Genomic DNA, 18,342 nt, shown 5'->3' with positions numbered 1-18,342 from the left:
CAATTGAGAAGTAGCCTTCCTGCTGGTTAAATGTCATTTCTGATAATCCCTAGAACTCCTCATGCTCTGCCATGTACACGGTAGTTATGAAGTGTTAAGTGGAAAAATCATGAATTTAACTCAAGCACAATGTCACTCCACTGCAACTCAGCACTGTGCCCTCCTTGATATATGAGCTGGGCAAAGAAGATACTGGTAGGGACTTGGGAGCCCCCATTTTATGGGTCAACTTTTGTTCTATAAACAGATATAATTAAGAAGGCAAGGACAACCATCTATGTATTTGCTCAGAATAAGCTGGGTGCCATTAAGAAAGTGTGAAACATCGTTTGCCTGACAATTCCCTGACTTTTAGTTACCAGGTAGGTGCTTAATAGCCTGCACATTATTTTCCAATATGAAGCTCAAAAAGTCTCATGTGATTCTTTTATTTATTGACATGTACATAAATGGATTTAAAAAGTACATTCACCTAGAAAAATTGACTTGAGCCAAAAAGGTAAATCAGGTTTCAATGAGCTCAGGTTTCTTGTAAGGTAGAAGTAATGCACTGTCCATTTACATGCCTATATTTATGACCCAAGCTATGGGGCTAGGAAAAAACTTGAAACAGTCCCAAGTAAATTTGGGAAGCCAGAGCAATGATGAAAACGAAGATTTCTCAGAAATAATTTTAAGTGGGGGTAATCCTACCTGGGTAGTGCTTTTATGTGGGTTTCTCAGCATGAGTCCAAACCGCACAAAGCACCTTCCAAAACTGGGTTACCCAGTGTCACAAGTATGGCAGTAGGTCCAACAGGCTGGATACATAGCCCATGTAAATAATAGTGAAAGCAAAGGACCAGACACTGAGACTTGCCCTTGTGTCCCACAGCTGGAAGATAAGTAGTTGACCTTTAAGTAGTTTTCCGCTTCTTGGCAGATGGCCGTTCAAATACATCTCGTACCCCAGCTGCCTTTTGTTTAAAGAACTTCGTGTTCTGGGCACTCTCTTGGCCCCATGCTGAATCAAAGGAGGTGGTGTCCTGATCCACAAGGTGGGTATATTTGGTACGACCAGAGCGCCCAAAGTTCTTGACCTGAGGGAAGGATAGGTGATGAGTTATACTACCAAACATTATGTCCCAGCCCTCAATGTTACTTTTCTCTCATGTTAAGGTACCCCATACCTGCATGACTTTGGGAAGAATTGTTTTGTTGAAATGATCCTCCAGGGTAGGTGCGCTGAAATCTCTCTTGTATACTTCTTCATCCTCATCCTATAGAAAAAGAGTCTTTTCAATCTTGTGGTTTTATTTCCCATACATTCAAACCACAAATTTATTAAACTATGATGAGGGGTACAAAGAAAGCAGTGGGGGTAAAACCTTTTCTTCAAGAGTTTACATCTCGATATGACATTCCTTTTCCCCATCATGCTGTCTTTTTTTCTTCCTAAGTGTAGACATTTCCTGAAGGTTGGCTATATTCTCTCTATACTCAACTATATTCATTCACTCATATGACTAACTCTGTTACAAGCCTTTCAAATCTCTGATTCTGAATTTTTTTTTGTAGATACAAAATAGTCATTTACATGCAATAAACATTAACATTTCAAGAAAATCCTATATAATAAAAGGCTAATAAGCAAATGGTCATCACGCCCTCACGCGTAACGACCGGTCACCAGGAGATGCATGGAGCACCTCTCGGTTGTCTGCCTCCTACCCCTACCCCCCACCAGCTCCTGCAAGTGGTGGCGGCTCGCTCCCGCCTCCTGCGGGCGCTGGCAGCTCCTGCCTCCCTCCCGCGAAAGCAGTGGGGCTTTCCAGCCGGCTCCCGTGGGCGCGCTGCGGCTCCTGCTGGCTCCTGCGGAAGCGGCAGGCGGCCTACTGCGCATGATTTCATGCGCTGGGCCACTAGTTTTAAATATAATGTTACATGCAATAAACAATATTTCAAGAAAAATGATTTTAAATATATTACAAAAACTGTACTAACAGTATAATATCACAAAAGTTGTAGGAAATATTAAAAATCTGCAAATACCAGGATTCTATTATATTCTAAAATATTTTTTTCCTCTGGCTCTATTTTGGTTCATCAGTTTATTGATTCTGAATTTTCTACTTCCCATTAGTTTGAATATTCTGTTGGGATTTCAAACTCTCACCTAAAGTAAAAATCATTTCCCCAACCTTTCTAATTCAGCTTCTTCCTGATTTAACTTTTTCTGTAAATAGGACCAATATTCTCTCAATTACCTAGATTCAAAATTTAAATCTGTTGTGCAGATTCATGCAGTTGCCACTTATAAATTCTCATCGCCTGGGTTATCATAGTTTTTCCTTGCAGTCCATCTTTATAAATTAATACACTGCCAGTGGATTAATGTTTCTAAAACACAACTCTTGACCTTGCTCAACTTTCAAATCTCCATTTTATTAAGCAAACAAATCCTCTGTGTAGTAGTCAAGGCCAAATACTATACAGCCTTAATCTAACTCTCCTTGCCACTTTCCTTTTCCCTTACACTGCCTCTACTCCTGGTCCTTCACCTGGAATGTCTTCCTACTACCAAATATCAGAAAGTCTATATATTAAATGTCACCTCATTTATATTATCCTTTTCAGTCTTCTACAAAATATAACATCTCCCTTTTCAGAAGTCTCACAGTACTTTTCATTTTCCTTACATTAAATATTTGCCTTACCTCCATTTTTAGAGTACTAAACAGTGCCCATTACGCAGTAAAAGCTCAAAAGTTATCTACTTAATGAACTATCTACACTAATAAAAGAAAAACATGCAAATTGACCGTACCTCCACTACGCTCACAAGCCACACCTACCAATCAGGAGCTAGTATGCAAATTAACCCAACCAAGATGGCTGTGGCCAGGGAGCGAGCAGGAGGCTTGGGTTTCCCCGGCAATGGAGGAAGCCCAGCTTCCCGCCTGCTCTGGCTGGCCCTGGCCTCTGCTCAAGGCTACAAAGTTTCAATTATAGAAGATAAATAAATCCCAACAAAAATGGTGGCAGCCACGGAGCTGGAGAGCAGGAGGCTTGGGTTGCCACTGGCGATGGAGGAAGCCAAGCTTCCTGGCTGGCCCTGGCCTCCACTCAAGGCGACAAAGTTTCAATTATAGAAGATAAATAAATCCCAGATACCAGGGCCTCCGCTTGGGTCGCCGGGGGGCGTGGCCAGCCTGCAAACCACCACAGGCTCCTCGCCCAGGCTGTCCCACACCCCAAGGAAACCCCCACCCTAATCGGGGACACCCTTCAGGGCAAACCAGCTGGCCCCCACCTGTGCACCAGGCCGCTATCCTATCTAATAAAAGAGTAATATGCAAATTGACTGTCACTCCAACACACAAGATGGCTGCCCCCATGTGGGCACAAGATGGCCACCACAAGATGGCCAGCAGGGGAGAGCAGTTGGGAGGGACCAGGCCTAAACGGGCAGTTGGACATCCCTCGAGGGGTCCCAGATTGGAGAGGGTGCAGGCTGGGCTGAGGGACACCCCCCCACTCCGTGCACAAATTTCGTGCACCAGGCCTCTAGTATAAAATAACTATAGAGCAGTGATGGGCAACCTTTTGAGCTTGGTGTGTCAAACTTTGCCAAAAAACTGAGCATAACTCGGGTAGTGTGTCACTTTGAGGAAAAAACATTATTTCGCAAATGTTTCATCCTCAGGAGCAGCAAATGTTTCATCCTCGGCATGTGGCCGCCTCAGCGGCCGCATGTCATCAGAAATGGCTATGCGTGTCAGTGCTGACACGCGTGTCATAGGTTCGCCATCACTGCTATAGAGAATAGTTTCAAATCAACATATTAGTAAGACTATAATGTTAAGATATAGATCATAAACATGTGGTAAAGGAATTAAAATAGCACCATTTTGGTTAAGGAAAGCTTCATGGAAAAGCTGAGTCCTTTAACTAAACACGCTTTTGGAGTATTCTTTTCCCTTCAGCTAGAGAAAGACCCAGTTTAAATGAGGACAGTTTTTGTGAGCTTTACTTTTCTCTTGTTCGAGCCTGAGTTCCTCATTTAATCTCAGAAGTCATTTCAACCTCACTCTCCTTATCTATATGAGAAGAATATTTTAGGATGTGCATCAGAAGACTTTCATATAAACTTTATGTATCTTGGCCAGCCAGCAATACACTTCTCTAAGAGGCTTGGTTGTTGAAGCTGCTGAAATACTTAAGCAATGATAACTTCATGACTTTTAAGCAATATAAGGAGTGATTCATAATATCTACCAACTTTAATTTAGAAAAACTACATAAACAACATTTCCTGCTGAGCAAACAGACACAATGATTTTGCAGAGGAGTAAGGAACCCTACACTGAAGTGTGTGTGTGTGTGTTTTTTTTAAATAATTTTACCAGTATCTGCAGTAATAGGCAGGAATTGAGCTGCAGTGGTGATATTTAGGGTCTGACACAACATTTAAAAAAACTAGTCTAAGTTTTTCATACAAACTCCTCTCACATGAGGAAATAATTTAACAAACAACATGCCATTAGAATAATGTAATCAATGGTTCCATTTCCTTTCCGGCTATCTCTGTATTAAGAAATTATCTCTACGGCCGAAACCGGTTTGGCTCAGTGGATAGAGTGTCGGCCTGCAGACTGAAAGGTCCCAGGTTCGATTCCGGTCAAGGGCATGTACATTTGGTTGCGGGCACATCCCCGGTGGGGGGTGTGCAGGAGGCAGCTGGTAGATGTTTCTCTCTCATCGATGTTTCTAACTCTCTATCCCTCTCCCTTCCTCTCTGTAAGAAATCAATAAAATATATTAAAAAAAAAAAAAGAAAAGAAATTATCTCTAGCCTGGCTGGTGTGGCACAGTGGTTAAAGCGCTCACAGGAACCAAGAGGTCGCTGGTTTGATTTTTGGTCAGGGCATATGCCTGGCTTGCAGGCTTGGTCCCCAGTGGGGAGCATGCAGGAGGCAGGCAATCGATGATTTTCCTTTCATATTTCCCTCTATCCTTCTCCCTCTTTCTAAAAATAATTAAAAAAAAAATTATCTCTAATGCTAATCCAAATAATTTGGAATAAATCACCTTATGTAGGATGAACAGGTTGATATTTTGATCTTGGAAGATGATGGCATTACACATAATGGTTAGATAATTAACCACTTTTTGTTGTTGTTAGTTAGGCTTAGTAACTTTCTGTCAGCTCAGAATGAAGTGAATTAAACTTTTGCCATGCAAGTATGAGTTCATGTAAAGCTATTTGCAGAAACTATTTTATGCATAACCAAAATGCAAAAGTCAGTTATGAATAATATCTAAGTGATTTTGGTATATAAATAGTCTAGCATCTATATAGATCACTACCTCTCTATTTCAGTTCCTCAATTCTAACATATCATTTCCTCCTCCTGGGAGCTGGGCTAAAAGAAAGAATAGTTGCTGCAACTTCTAAAATCCTCTTACTAATACTTTTCTCTGTTGGGTTCATATTCTTCAGAGGCAAAAAAGCAAATGAGAAAGCTGACCACTGGCAAGTGGAAGTAACATTCCAGAACCAGTTTATTCTTGAGGGGAAAATAGATTTCAAAGCTTCTGAGTTATTTCTATTGCCCAACTTTCCCTTTTCCCCTCTTACCATGAAGAAGGCACCCCGGTGATAATACTTCTGTAAGAACTTGTATTTGCCCTTAACAGCTTTGTTGGTAATAACTTTGCCATTTGCACGGAGCTCAGCTCTCCTCTCTTCCTCAGTCAGGTTTCGCATGCGTTCAATTTCTGCTTTCTCCTTCTCAAGTCTGTCCAGAGAACAAAATTATTTATTAGTATCATTCCAGCTTCAGAAAGACCTAATTATCAGAGTATAACAGCATTGTTCACCTTTTTTTTTGTTAATCCTCACGTGAGGATATTTTTCTCCATTGATTTTTCAGAGAGAGTGAAAGTGGAAGAAAAGAGAAAGAGAGAAAACATCGATGTGATAGAGACACATTGATTGGGTGCTTCCCCCATGGAATCGAAACTGGAACCCTTTGGTGTGTGGGCCAACGCTCTAACCACTTAACCACACTGGTCAGGGCATTCAACTTCTTAAAATTTTTTGTTACTCCTCACCCAAGGATATTTTTCCATTTATTTTTAGAGAGAAGTATAGGGAGGGGAAGAGACATAGAGAAACATCGATGTGAGAAAAACATATCAATTGGTTGCCTCCCATACACACCCCGACTAGGACTGGGGATCGAGCCTGCAACTGAGGTATGTGCCCTTGACCTCGAACCCAGGACCCTTTAATCTGCAGGCCATACTCTCTAGGGCTATTCAGTTTTTTTAAAAATTCATTTGAGAGAGGAAAGAAGGGAAAGAGAGAAACATCAGTTGCCTCCCATACACGCCCCGACTGGGATTGAACCCGAAACCTGGGTATGTGCCCTGACTGGGAATTGAATCCGAAACCCTTTGGTGCACAGGATGCCACCTCAACCAACTGAGCCACACCAGCCAGGGCTATTCACCTTTTAAAATTCTCGTCATTGCCTGTTAGGAATCAAGAGTAGAGGTTCAGCCCTAACCGGTTTGGCTCAGTGGATAGAGCGTTGGCCTGCAGACTGAAAGGTCCCAGGTTCGATTCCGGTCAAGGGCATGTACCTTGGTTTCAGGCACATCCCCAGTAGGAGGTGTGCAGGAGGCAGCTGATCGATGTTTCTCTCTCATCGATGTTTCTAACTCTCTATCCCTCTCCCTTCCTCTCTGTAAAAAATCAATAAAATATATTTAAAAATAAAAAAAGAGTAGGGGTTCAAAAAATAAAAAGGCGAGGTGGTCTTCATTATGCTTGCAAGATCAGATATTATGAAGTGCCAAAAGTTGATTCTAGCCTTTTTTGCGGTTTAGACATACTGTTATTGCTTGACTTTACAACATTACTAATTCCCCTTCCCTAAAAAGCCTCTTAGCTTAAAAAAAAAAATTTAAAATCAGAATTTAAAATAACTGTGTTACACTTAATATGTGCTTACATGTCACAAACTAAGGATTACCATCATTAATTAAGATTGTAGTGACTTTTGGGGGTGGGGAGAGTCACAGATCCCCTTTCTCCATGAAAATGCAAAAATACACAAAATTTTGCATACAATTTTAAAGGGTACCTGGATTCCATGATTCCATGAAGCCGATGATAAAAACCTTAGAAACTGCAGGCTGAGGATAGAATCTTCTGTTGATGGTTTCCCACTGTAATCTGGGATTGCTATTTTATTCCTAGTAATTTTCAGGAATGGGTATGCAGCTCAGAAATGATTCTGCTCTTAGTGAGTGTATAGATTACTTAAATGCCAAAAATTTCTTCCCCTCACAATATGCATGCCCCTTTGCAGAAATGATATGTGAGTCTCAAAAGATCTTGCCAACTTCCACCTTTGTTCTCTTGAAATACTGCTGCAAGACTGTTATGTAAGGAAGCCAGTCTAGTCTATTGAAGAAGGAGAAGTGAGGCATCCTAGCTGATAGTCCACACCAACTACCAGACATGTGAGTGAAGCCATTCTGGACTTTCTGGCCTAGTTAGTCCTTTAGCTGGAGCAACTACATAAGAGAGCCCAGATGAAACTAGCAGAAGTACTGTTTGGCCAACCCTCAAAATTGTGAGAAATAATAGATTGCTTTGAGTTACTTAACTTTGGATTGGGCTGTTATGCAACAATAATAACTGATAACAGTGAATAACTTTTGTGCATCTACTAGGAAAGTAAAGGGAGTGTTAGCTGGCCCTCTATCATGGAGAAACACTGAAAAAGTGTTTCTTTTCTTTGTTTTTATTGTAACAGCCACATTCCAATTATAGAAACTTACCCACTTGCAGGGATCTTAAAGAAAGCTAGAATGGCCCTGACCGGTTTGGCTCGGTGGATAGAGCGACAGCCTGTGGACTGAAAGGTCCCAGGTTCGATTCCGGTCAAGGACATGTACCTTGGTTGCAGGCACATCCCCAGTGGGAGGTGTGCAAGAGGCAGCTGATTGATGTTTCTCTCTCATCGATGTTTCTAACTCTCTATCCCTCTCCCTTCCTCTCTGTAAAAAATCAATAAAATATATTTAAAAAAAAGAAAGCTAGAATGGAACCCCAAGTAGGTATTGAGCCTCAGTACTTTTCTATGACCTGTGTCATTAGCAGTATTAAATTTTAGGATCATTACTCACGCTTCTCGATCTTCTCTGTCCCTCTTGATTCTTTTTAGTTCCCGAACTTTCCAGGCCTCATATTCCTCCTCATCATTTTCATCGTCAGTATTCAGTGCATCCAGTGCAGCCAGGGATCGCTTGTTTTCCTCCAGCTCTTTTTTGGTCTCCTCTTCTACAATCTGGATAGGGAGAAAAATTCAACTGTCTGACTTCCTTATTCTTCTCAGACAAACCTAAGTACAATACTCCTTGCACTCAATCCTCACAGCCACTCCCAGTACCTTGAGTGTATACTTGCGCCTCTCCTCAGCCATGCGTTTAGCCTCCTGCTCCAGCTCCTTCTGTTTCAATGCTTCAGCCTCACGTTCTTGAACTGTTACTCGGTCCTTCCTGTGGTACAGAGGTCCTGTTAATTTCCCAAAGCTCTTAGAGTGAAGCTCTGTTCTTCTAAATCAAGTCCTGTCCAAATCAGACAAAGCCAAACAATTTCTGGCTCTATTATTTGCAAAGAGCAAAAAATGGGAGTCATACCAGGTTTTCAGAGCATCAAAATTCCATTCATCTTTGAGAACTGCCTGAATAGCAAAGAACCTGCTAGACTGTAAGTAGTAAGATTTCTAGCCATTAGGAAAGGAATAGGAACTTGCTCTTTAAGCTTAATTTTGTGCTTAAAATTATATAAGCTCTTGGGCAGATATGTACCCTTTAACAAAGTATATACCTGAGAAGGAGATGTGAAAACAAACTCATACTCTGCTAACACCAAGATATTCCTCAGCAAATCCCACACAGAGCTAGGGCACTAGGCAGAAGACTTTCCCTTAGTGCTTACATTTCAGAAGAGCAGAGGAAAGAGGCTTCAATCTTCAGACCTGGAAAGTAGAAACTGTGGATTCAGGACTGGTTTGTGAGATACTTACTTTCGAATGAAGACTGGCTTAAGGCGAGGCTCCATCTCATCTTCACTGTCTGTGTACTCTTCATACTCAGACTCTGATTCTGACTCCTCCCCAGAACGTCCCTCATCTTCCACTTCCATGACTTCCATCTCTTCATTTTTTCTCTCCTGTGCTCGTTGACGCATCATGCCACGGCGCCGCTCTATTTCCTATCAAGTCATATGTCCAAGTTAGTAAGCCAAATGGCCTGTGGCTTTTTATTTTCCCCTCATCAAGCTCAACAAATTTTGATCTGAGTAAATGCAACTTATCACTACTATATTTTTAATTCTATCCCCACAGAGAATCCTGGGTCAGAGTTCTGCCCAAAGCAGCAATCTTGTGCCTTCAGGGCCTCAACAAAGGAGCATAGGCCCCAACTCTTTCTTGTACCAGAAAGAACTTCCTATTTTACTCCACTATACCTCATCATCAATTTCTTCTTCTTCCTCCTCACTGCTATCTTCTCGTTCCATGCGCCAAGCATCTCCTTCTACTTCTGAGTCACTTTCTCCTACCACTTCAGGTTCCACTATTTTCCGATGTCGAGCCAATCTGAAAAACAGTATCTCCAAGTGTAACATCAATGCTATAAGAACATAGGGGCTCAACCACTTTTCTTTAGTCACAGAGCACCTGGACATTGTTTGCTGTTATTAATACTGAAGTCTTGAGATGGGCAAACTGAAGTGCCCATTAAAGAAACTAAAGTGTCAGAGCAAAGAGTCAAGTTGGACCTAAAACATTAAATGTATGAGACATTCTAGGGCACTGCAACAAACTTATATAGGCACACTGGGATATATGTGTGTATATATACATATACATATATACATATACACATACACATATATATATACACACACACGTATATATATATATATATATATTCCCTTTTTTCTCCCATTGACCCCTTATAGCCAGTCCCAGCCCTCCACCCCCACCACCCTATTGTCTGTTGGGATATATTTTAAAGCTCAAGGTAGTTCACAGTTTCAACATTAGATCAAATTGTTTCCTTTCAATGACATCTTTGTGAAAATAAGATATTGGTCACTACTGTGACAAAAAGCAAGTACCACACGAAAATCAATATGGAACAGGAAATGAGAGTGATAGTGCCAAGCTGATTCCAAGGTTTGAGAGGTTGCCGGTCCAAGGGGCACATAAATCCTACTAGTAACTGTGGTTCTGTAAAATGAAGTAAAAATTCTTTTTCTTTTATGTGTATTACTAGGAGCCCAGCGCGTGATTTGAAATCGTGTGGCGCCGCCCACCCCTGAGTCGCCAGTCCGGCCCTGCCTCCCTCTCTGGCCCTTGAAGCAGTCGTGGCTGCTGCTGATCAGGCCCTCCCCCAGCGCAGGCGTGGGGAGGCCCCTGACGCCCCGCCCCCGACGCTGCGCGCACAACCTTCTCCTGTCAGGTCAACCCGTTACGACGACCTGGTTAATTAGCATATTTCTCTATTATTTACATATATATATTTATATTTCAAATGGCTAAGTTGTTAGGACATAAGTATATATTAAATTTTTGGATCTAACTAAATAAAATAAACAGACATAAAATAAAATAAACATCCACTGGCTGCCTCCCTGGGTGTAGGGGTTCTGTGAAAAACTTCCTGAGGCAATATGAACTGTGAAAGTTCAGGACCTCTGACCTACACTGTAAGGTAATGTCTCAGTCAACACACAACATACAAAATCCCTGTTGGGAGGCTCCCTTTCCTACATGAGACCATTCATCAGATCATTTTTCTTACTTCAATGTCATTTCCTCTCATTAGCCTTTAGAATAAGTGGATAAAATCAACATCTCAACTTTTTTATAAAACATCTTTGTGTTAAAAAAGATGTTTGTTTTTTTTAACACAAAAGGATGTTTTGTTTATTTTCCACCTCAATAAACTAACCTATGTTCTGTGTTTTCTATTCCCTTAATGAGTTAATTTGGGCCTTTGGAACAGAGGTAACCTGCTGTTTACTGGCTGCCACTCAATGGTTGTATATCTTTGATCATGTTATTTTCCTAAACCCTTTGTGCCTCAGTTTCCTCATTTTTAAAATGAGTATAATAATAAGGTAATTGTGTGGATTATAAGAATTAGTAAATGTAATGTACTTGAAACAGTTTCTGGTACTTGGAACAGTTGCTGGCACATAGTATTATTCAAGTATAAGCTATTATTATCATTGTTCTTATTAACTTGTTGGGGTTCAGGTCCAGTGAAATATAACCCTAGCTGTTACCTCTCTTCCACATCTTCACTAATACGGTTCTGCAAACGTCGTAGTCGAGGGTCGCTAGATGAATCCTCCTCCTGTTCCTCAGGCTCTGCTTCTTGTTCTTTGGCTTTCTTAATGAACTGAAATTCTTCATCCTCCTCATCGGAGGACTCCATAGGGGCATAGTCTGGCCTCTTTCCCGATACATAACGTTTCACCTTCACTTTCTCCATCGAAATCTCACCTGAGTGAAAAAGAGAACTTAGGTTTCAGTAGCCTCTTTCCCAATGTCCTTCAACCATTAGCCTTTGCAGGTAGAGCCCTATGTTACTTGTAAATAAGAGTTTAGGAAGGAGAAGACGAGAGCCACTACCCAACCATCTATTCATCTGATGGTTTTTTCCTGCAAAAGCCAAGTCATGGGAAGGCCTTCTTGTGATTACCAACACTAATGATAACCAGGCCTAGCTTGGGTACAATGAAGTAGAGGAAGGTGAGCAGTGAAACAACTGACGAAAGGCCCTCCCTGCTGGCAGACTATGGCCATCACAAATGGATGCTAGTCCACCTCAACTATACCTTTATATAAATTATTCGTAACAGTGCCTAACACACAGTAAAGGCAGCTTAAGTGGGAACATAAAATGCTGCTCAGTCATTTTTTTTAGTTCTGCTGGAATTTCCCATGACAACCTTCATAATATATTCCCACATAACTAAATTTTCTAATGTTATCTATTTCTACCTTCTTTTCACTTCTGAGCTACTAAGCCTGCAGTAGATTCTCTCTTTTATCAATACCAACACCAACAATTCTAGTAAACAGAAAGAGAGTGAAAACTAACCAACATATTTTATAAGATGAAAATAACCTTGGCAGTCAAATTGGACAGTTCAAAAAGGATTCATTTATGATCATAGACACTAAAATACTAAATAATATAATAGCAAATGTATTCCAGCAATTTTTGTAAAAAGCAACAAAACAAAACTCTAAGCCAGGCGTCCTCAAACTACGGCCCGTGGGCCACATGCGGGTGTTTCTGCCGTTTTGTTTTTTTACTTCAAAATAAGATATGTGCAGTGTGCATAGGAATTTGTTCATAGTTTTTTTTTTAAACTATAGTCTGGCCCTCCAACGGTCTGAGGGACAGTGAACTGGCCCCCTGTTTAAAAAGTTTGAGGACCCCTGCTCTAAGCCTTCGTGACCTAAAAGGATTCAGCCTAGGACTACAAGGATGACTTAATCTTAGAAAATTAATGGGAGGAAAGTATTGCACAATTTAAAGTTTATATGTTTAATTTTAATATATAATTTATTATTACTTTTTGATAAACCTCACCCTAGGATATTTTTTCCATTGCTTTTCAGAGATAGTGAAAGGAAGGGAGGGAGAAAGGAGTGGGGATTAAAGATAGATAGAGAAACAGTGATGAGAGAGAAACACATCCACTGGTTGCCTCCCTGGGACGGGGAGCGAACCCATTACTCAGGTACCTGCCTTTGACTGGGACTCAAACCTGGGACCCTTTGGTGCATGGCTGATGCTCTAACGACTAAGCAACACTAGCCAGGGCTAAAGTTTATATATTTAAAGAGCCATAGTCTTAACAATAGATACAGCAAACATTATACTTAATAAAATAATAAAACATTGAAGCATTCATTTTAAAAACAGTGGGCATTCCTATGTTGTCAATATTACTCCTTCTAGACTGGTTGGTGTGGCTCAATGTTGAGCACTGATCTAGGAACCACGAGGTCACAGTTCAATTCCCTGTCAGGGCACATGCCCGGGTTGTGAAGTTGATCTAGGACCCTACCTGTGCACAAATTTCATGCACCGGGCCTCTAGTCCTATATAATAAAGATGTAATATGCAAATGGTTGTTATGCCATGAAGCGTAATGACCAACTGCGTAAGGACCGGATTATGGATCAGCAGGAGGGTGGGGCAGCGAGCTACAAGCAGGCATCGGAAGGCTACAGGAGGGGGCAGGGCAGCAAGCTATGAGGAGGGGTGGGGGGGGCGGAGGGAGCTACTGGAGGGCGGCAGTGAGCTACAGGCTACAAGCAGGCAGAGGAGAGCTACAGGAGGGGGCAGGGCAGCAAGCTATGAGGGGGGGCAGGGGGAGCTATAGGAGGGTGGGGCGGTGGGCGGAGAGCTACTGGAGGGCGGCAGCGAGCTACTGGTGCACGGATTCGTGCACAGGGCTACCAGTATAGTATAGGATTCCAAATATATAACATTCTGGAAAAGGCAAAATTATGAAGATAGTAAAAAGATCCGTGGTTGCCAGAGGTTGACTGTGGAGGAGGGATGAATAGGCAGAGCACAGAGGATTTTTTAGGGCTGTGAAAATACTGTGTATAACACCACAGCGATGGCTATGTCATTATACATTTGTCCAAACCCATTGCATGTACAACACCAAGAGTGAATCTTTTTTTTTAATAAATATTTTTATTAATTTCAGAGAGGAAGAGAGAGAGAGAAACATCAATGATGAGAGAGAATCATCGATGGGCTGCCTCCTGCATGCCCCCTATTGGGATCAAGCCCACAACCCAGGCATGTGCCCTTGACCGGAATCGAACCTGGGACCTTTCAGTCCTGCAGGCTGACACTCTATCCACTGAGCCAAACCGGGTAGAGTGAATCTTAATGTAAACTATGGACTTTGGGTGATTATGACATATCAGTGTAAGTTCATCAATTTTAACAAATGTATTATTCTGGTGGGAGAGGCTATGCATGTGTTGGGGAAGGGGGTATATGGAAACTCTGTATCTTTCCCCCAATTTTGCTGTGAACATAAAATAGCTCTAAAATAATAAAGTCTTAACTAATAATGGAAGAACAGCCCAGCTGGCATGGCTCAGTAGTTGAGTGTTGACCTATGAACCAAGAGGTCACAGTATGATTCCTGGTCAGGGCATATGCCATCCCCAGTAGGGGGTATGCAGGAGGCAGCCGATCAATGATTCTCTCTCATCATTGATGTTTCTCTCTCTCCCTCTCCCTTCCTCTCTGAAATCAATAAAAATATTTTTTAAAAAAAGAAAGTAAGGTAGGGGTGGGAAAGGTTTTTATATAGATTGTAAGACACATTTAAATTTATAGTAATTAAAACAATGTCAGCCTGGCTGGCATGGCTCGATGGTTGAGCATTGACCTATGAACCAGGAGGTCAGGGTTCGATTCCTGGTCGGGGCACATGCCCAGGTTGCAGGCTCGATACCCAGTGTGGGGTGTGCAGGAGGCAGCTGATCAATGATTCTCTCTCATCACTGATGTTTCTCTCTCTCTCTCCCTCTCTCTTCCTCCCTGAAATCAATAAAAAATATATTTAAAACAAAAACAAAAATCACACAAAAAAATTATGTCATTGACTTAGAAGGTACACAGAGACCAATGGAACAGAGAAGAAGGTAGAGAAACTTATATGAGAACTTGGTATATTATAGACGTGACATTAAAAAGCAATGGAGCCCTGACCTGTGTGGCTCAGTTGGTTGGAGTGTTGTCCTGTGCATTGAAGGGTCACGGGTTCAATTCCCAGTCAGAGCACATATATGAGTTTCAGATTCATTCCCTGGTTGATGTTTCTCTCTCACATTGATGTCTCTCTCTCTCCCTCTCCCTTCCCCCCTCCTCCCTCAAAAAAAAAAAATCAATGAAGGCATATCTTTGGGTGAGAATTAAAAAAAAAAAAGCATTGGATTGGGTAGTCACACAATGGACTAGCAGGGACTACTGGCTGTCAGATAAATAGTAAAATTAGATCTCTGACACCCACACACAAAATATTCTGGATGGATTAAAGATTTAAGTGTGAAAAACCTATCTTAAATATATACATCCCTATTGGACTGTAGGCTCCTTAAGAGTCTGTATTACAAAATGGTGTACTCAATCCTATTTAGAATATGCAAACACTAACATGACAAAAATCTGCCCATCCAGGGTTGTTCAGCAGTTGAGCATCCACCCATGAACCAAGAGGTCACCGGTTGATTCCCAGTCAGGGCACATGCCCGGGTTCCAGGCTCGATCCCCAGAAGGGGGTGTGCAGGAGGCAGCTGATCGATGTTTCTCTCTCATTGGTATTTCTCTCTCTCTATCTCTCCTTTCCCCTCTCTCTAAAACCAATAAAAATGTATTAAAAAAAAGATGATAGAAAATCTTTGTAATTTTAATATCTATGATCTTAGGGTAGGAAAGGATTTCTTAATATACTAAACAGAACAAACCATAAAAGATAAAATTGATAAATCTGATAACACTAAAATTAAAAACACCTGTGTAACAGAAGACTAAAGTTACAAGCCAAGCCAAAACCAAAACAAAACATAGGGAAATACTATTTGGGAAGTATAAAAACAAACCAAGTAGAAAATGAGTAAATGACAGAACTAGGTAATTCATAGAAGAAAAAATCTAGAGCTGAAAAATGTATGAACAAGATGTCTAGTCTCACTAGTAATCAGGGAAATGCAAATTAAACTAATAAGATATTTCACACATTCATTAGATTGAGCAAAAATTTTAAACTCTGATAAAATCAAATGTGTGGGGATGAGCTCCTCATGCTCTCACAACCCACTGTGGAGAACAGAACAAGTGGTAATAGGTAGTTAATTTGACGATGAACTTGTAGGAGTCTACCCTAGAGAATTCTTACACAGGTGCATTAAAGAGGTATGTTTAAGAGTGAAAATTGCAACACTGTTTGTAATAGGAGAAAAAAACAACACAACTGCCAGTAAGACATAAACTGGTATAAGTATACAATGGAATTCACAATCGGTTAAAAATGAGTGAGTATCCAAAAGATACTTCTCAAAAGCCATGTTTAGTTAAAAAAAAAAAAAAAAGGCAAGTTACACCACAGATAATAAATACAAAAGAACTCTTATTTTCCAAAATCCTTATTGAAAAACTCTGACTCTCTGACTCCCCAAATAGACAATATGTCCCTTCTGCCATCTGCACTCATTAGAATCCTACCCATCCTTTAATGGTCAAATCTACTAGACTATGAGTTCCTTAAGGTTAGGGGCACTATCTTACACAAGTTTGTATTCATTTTTAATTTGTATTGATTGATTTTATTAAAAATTTTAAAAAAGTTTATTGCTTTTAGAGAGAGAGGGAACGGGAGGGGGAGGGGGAGAAAGAGAAAATCAGAGACAGAGACAGAGACAGAACTCGACATTGCTTTGTTGTTCCACTTATATGTGCCCTAACCGGGACTGAACCCGCAACCACGGCGCAACTAACCAACTGAGCTACCCGGCCAGGGCTACAACTTTGTATTCAATTTAATAAATACAGTCATTGCGTTGGTTTAAAGTTTAAAAAGTTTAATAAGACATGGTTCCTGCCTCAAGGAGATTATGAGTTTATGATGTAGTACTGGGAAATAGACACATAAATAATTATGATGAGCTATAAAAGCACTATAGAGTGTTATGGATAACGAAAGAGGGGTTATATCCCGCACAAAGCCTTGAAAACAGTAGGCATTCACTTTGTATTAATCTAAGAAATTGGTGGAGACCAAGGAAAGAGGGGTGCTTATCGCAGTTAAGGGCAGTCAACATATAGAAACAAGAAGATGGAAGTATTTTCCCCTAGGCAAAGCGACAGGGTGCGAGTTTGACTGGGGAAAGTCGAAGAAATAGGGGGGAAGGTCTTAAGGGTCGGTGGGCCCGGAGTAGGTTTGGAGTGTGCTGGGGAAGGAAGGGGAAGATCCGATTGGAAAACGGCTCAGCACAGTACCTTTCTCATTGCGAACCGGGACGGCCCCAGCCGTGGACTGGATGGGCGGTTGCTTCATGAGTGCGCTTGGGACCGACATGTTCATGGCAGCGGCAGTGCTCCGGGCACTTCACTGATTCCAGATAGTAAACAGCTACCAACGGCAAAACAAAAATCCTCTCCTGCTAGAGGTCCTGGACGTTGCACTGCGACTGAAGGAAACACCACTTGAGGCGGAGCTAGAGAAACCGGAAGTATGTGGCCAGAGGATTGTGGGATTGTGGAGGACTCCCGGGCGCCGCCGGCTAGAACGTGAGCCTGTTATTGCGCATGTGCATAGTCAGCCTATAGTCCTCAGTCTCGCAGTATTTGGACGTGACTTCTGGCGGGAAATTGTTTCGATTGAAGTTCGCTGTTCCCTCGCGGCGAGGAAGATCAGAATTAAAAGGTTTCCTTTCTTACTTTGGTTTGAAGCAGAGGAAAATGGGATAGTGACGAATAAGAAACTTTGGAGACAGTGAAGGGCAGTTTGTCCAGACTGTTGAGAGCTCAGAATTAGCGTTTAATTGGGATAGAAATCCTGCTAATAGCACATGATGCCTGAAATCTGAGCACTCTACTTTTAGGTTTTCCAGTTCAAGTTTTTGGAGACTGCCTGTGAAAACATTCCTGGTTGGAAAGTGTTTGTATAGAAGCCCATAAGTATTAAATATTTGCTGTGTTTACCATGCTTAGCTCTCTGTAAGGAATATGGAATAATGTTAAATGCCTCATGTGCTCAAGAAGCTTGCATTTTAAAATAAAAAATAAAGAAATACAAATATTAAAAATAAAAAAAGAAGCTTGAGTTTTATTCAGAAAGTCTTCAAGGGCTAATAGAATTATAACAGAAGCAATTGCAGTTCACTAGCTGGGTTGTGTAAATCACATTGGCTAATTGTAAGTTAGAACACATTTCATCGTAGAACGGATTTTACAACTGCTGTGGTGGGGAGAGAAGGGCCAGCATGAACAAGTCTCGAAGTCCAGAAATGACATGGTATAATATATCAGACACTATGAAAAGTTTCATTTTACCAGTAATTTTTGAGTCAAGGAGCAGTGAAAGTTTGACAGCCTTGCAGGTGCTGTTAACAGGATTGTTTCACCAGTATTTTATGATTGGGCTGGCTGTGAGAAGAAATAAAATTGGGCAAGTCTACAGTGAGGAGCAGGGGAGGACCCAAGTAACCAAGGGAGCAGTTT

General features: G+C 41.3%; 1 protein-coding gene across 1 annotated transcript; it reads right to left on the bottom strand.

Moving 5' to 3' along the window:
* Window positions 1-412: 412 nt before the first annotated feature.
* On the bottom strand, window positions 413-17,335 carry MFAP1 (microfibril associated protein 1). The gene is made up of 9 exons (XM_008143072.3): window positions 17,119-17,335; window positions 11,357-11,576; window positions 9,530-9,659; window positions 9,087-9,274; window positions 8,448-8,556; window positions 8,185-8,345; window positions 5,621-5,780; window positions 1,170-1,259; window positions 413-1,079 (listed from the first exon to the last, which is right to left on the bottom strand). The coding sequence occupies exons 1-9, from the start codon at window positions 17,201-17,203 to the stop codon at window positions 897-899; spliced, it is 1,326 nt and encodes a 441-aa protein (XP_008141294.1). The 5' UTR covers window positions 17,204-17,335; the 3' UTR covers window positions 413-896.
* Between the last annotated feature and the right edge of the window lie 1,007 nt (window positions 17,336-18,342).

The sequence above is a fragment of the Eptesicus fuscus genome, chromosome 5, assembly GCF_027574615.1.
Source record: "Eptesicus fuscus isolate TK198812 chromosome 5, DD_ASM_mEF_20220401, whole genome shotgun sequence".
Lineage (NCBI taxonomy): Eukaryota > Metazoa > Chordata > Mammalia > Chiroptera > Vespertilionidae > Eptesicus > Eptesicus fuscus.
This window is presented reverse-complemented; position numbering and strand designations above follow the sequence as displayed.

Bases quoted from the DNA above. Each gene is read 5' to 3' on its own strand.
- MFAP1 (XM_008143072.3), bottom strand. From the start codon at position 17,203: ATGAACATGTCGGTCCCAAGCGCACTCATGAAGCAACCGCCCATCCAG. The intron at 8,557-9,086 runs GTAAGTATCTCA...TCTGTACCACAG, and splicing joins AAGCCAGTCTTCATTCGAAA to GAAGGACCGAGTAACAGTTC. The intron at 8,346-8,447 runs GTACTGGGAGTG...CTCCCTATCCAG, and splicing joins GGCGCAAGTATACACTCAAG to ATTGTAGAAGAGGAGACCAA.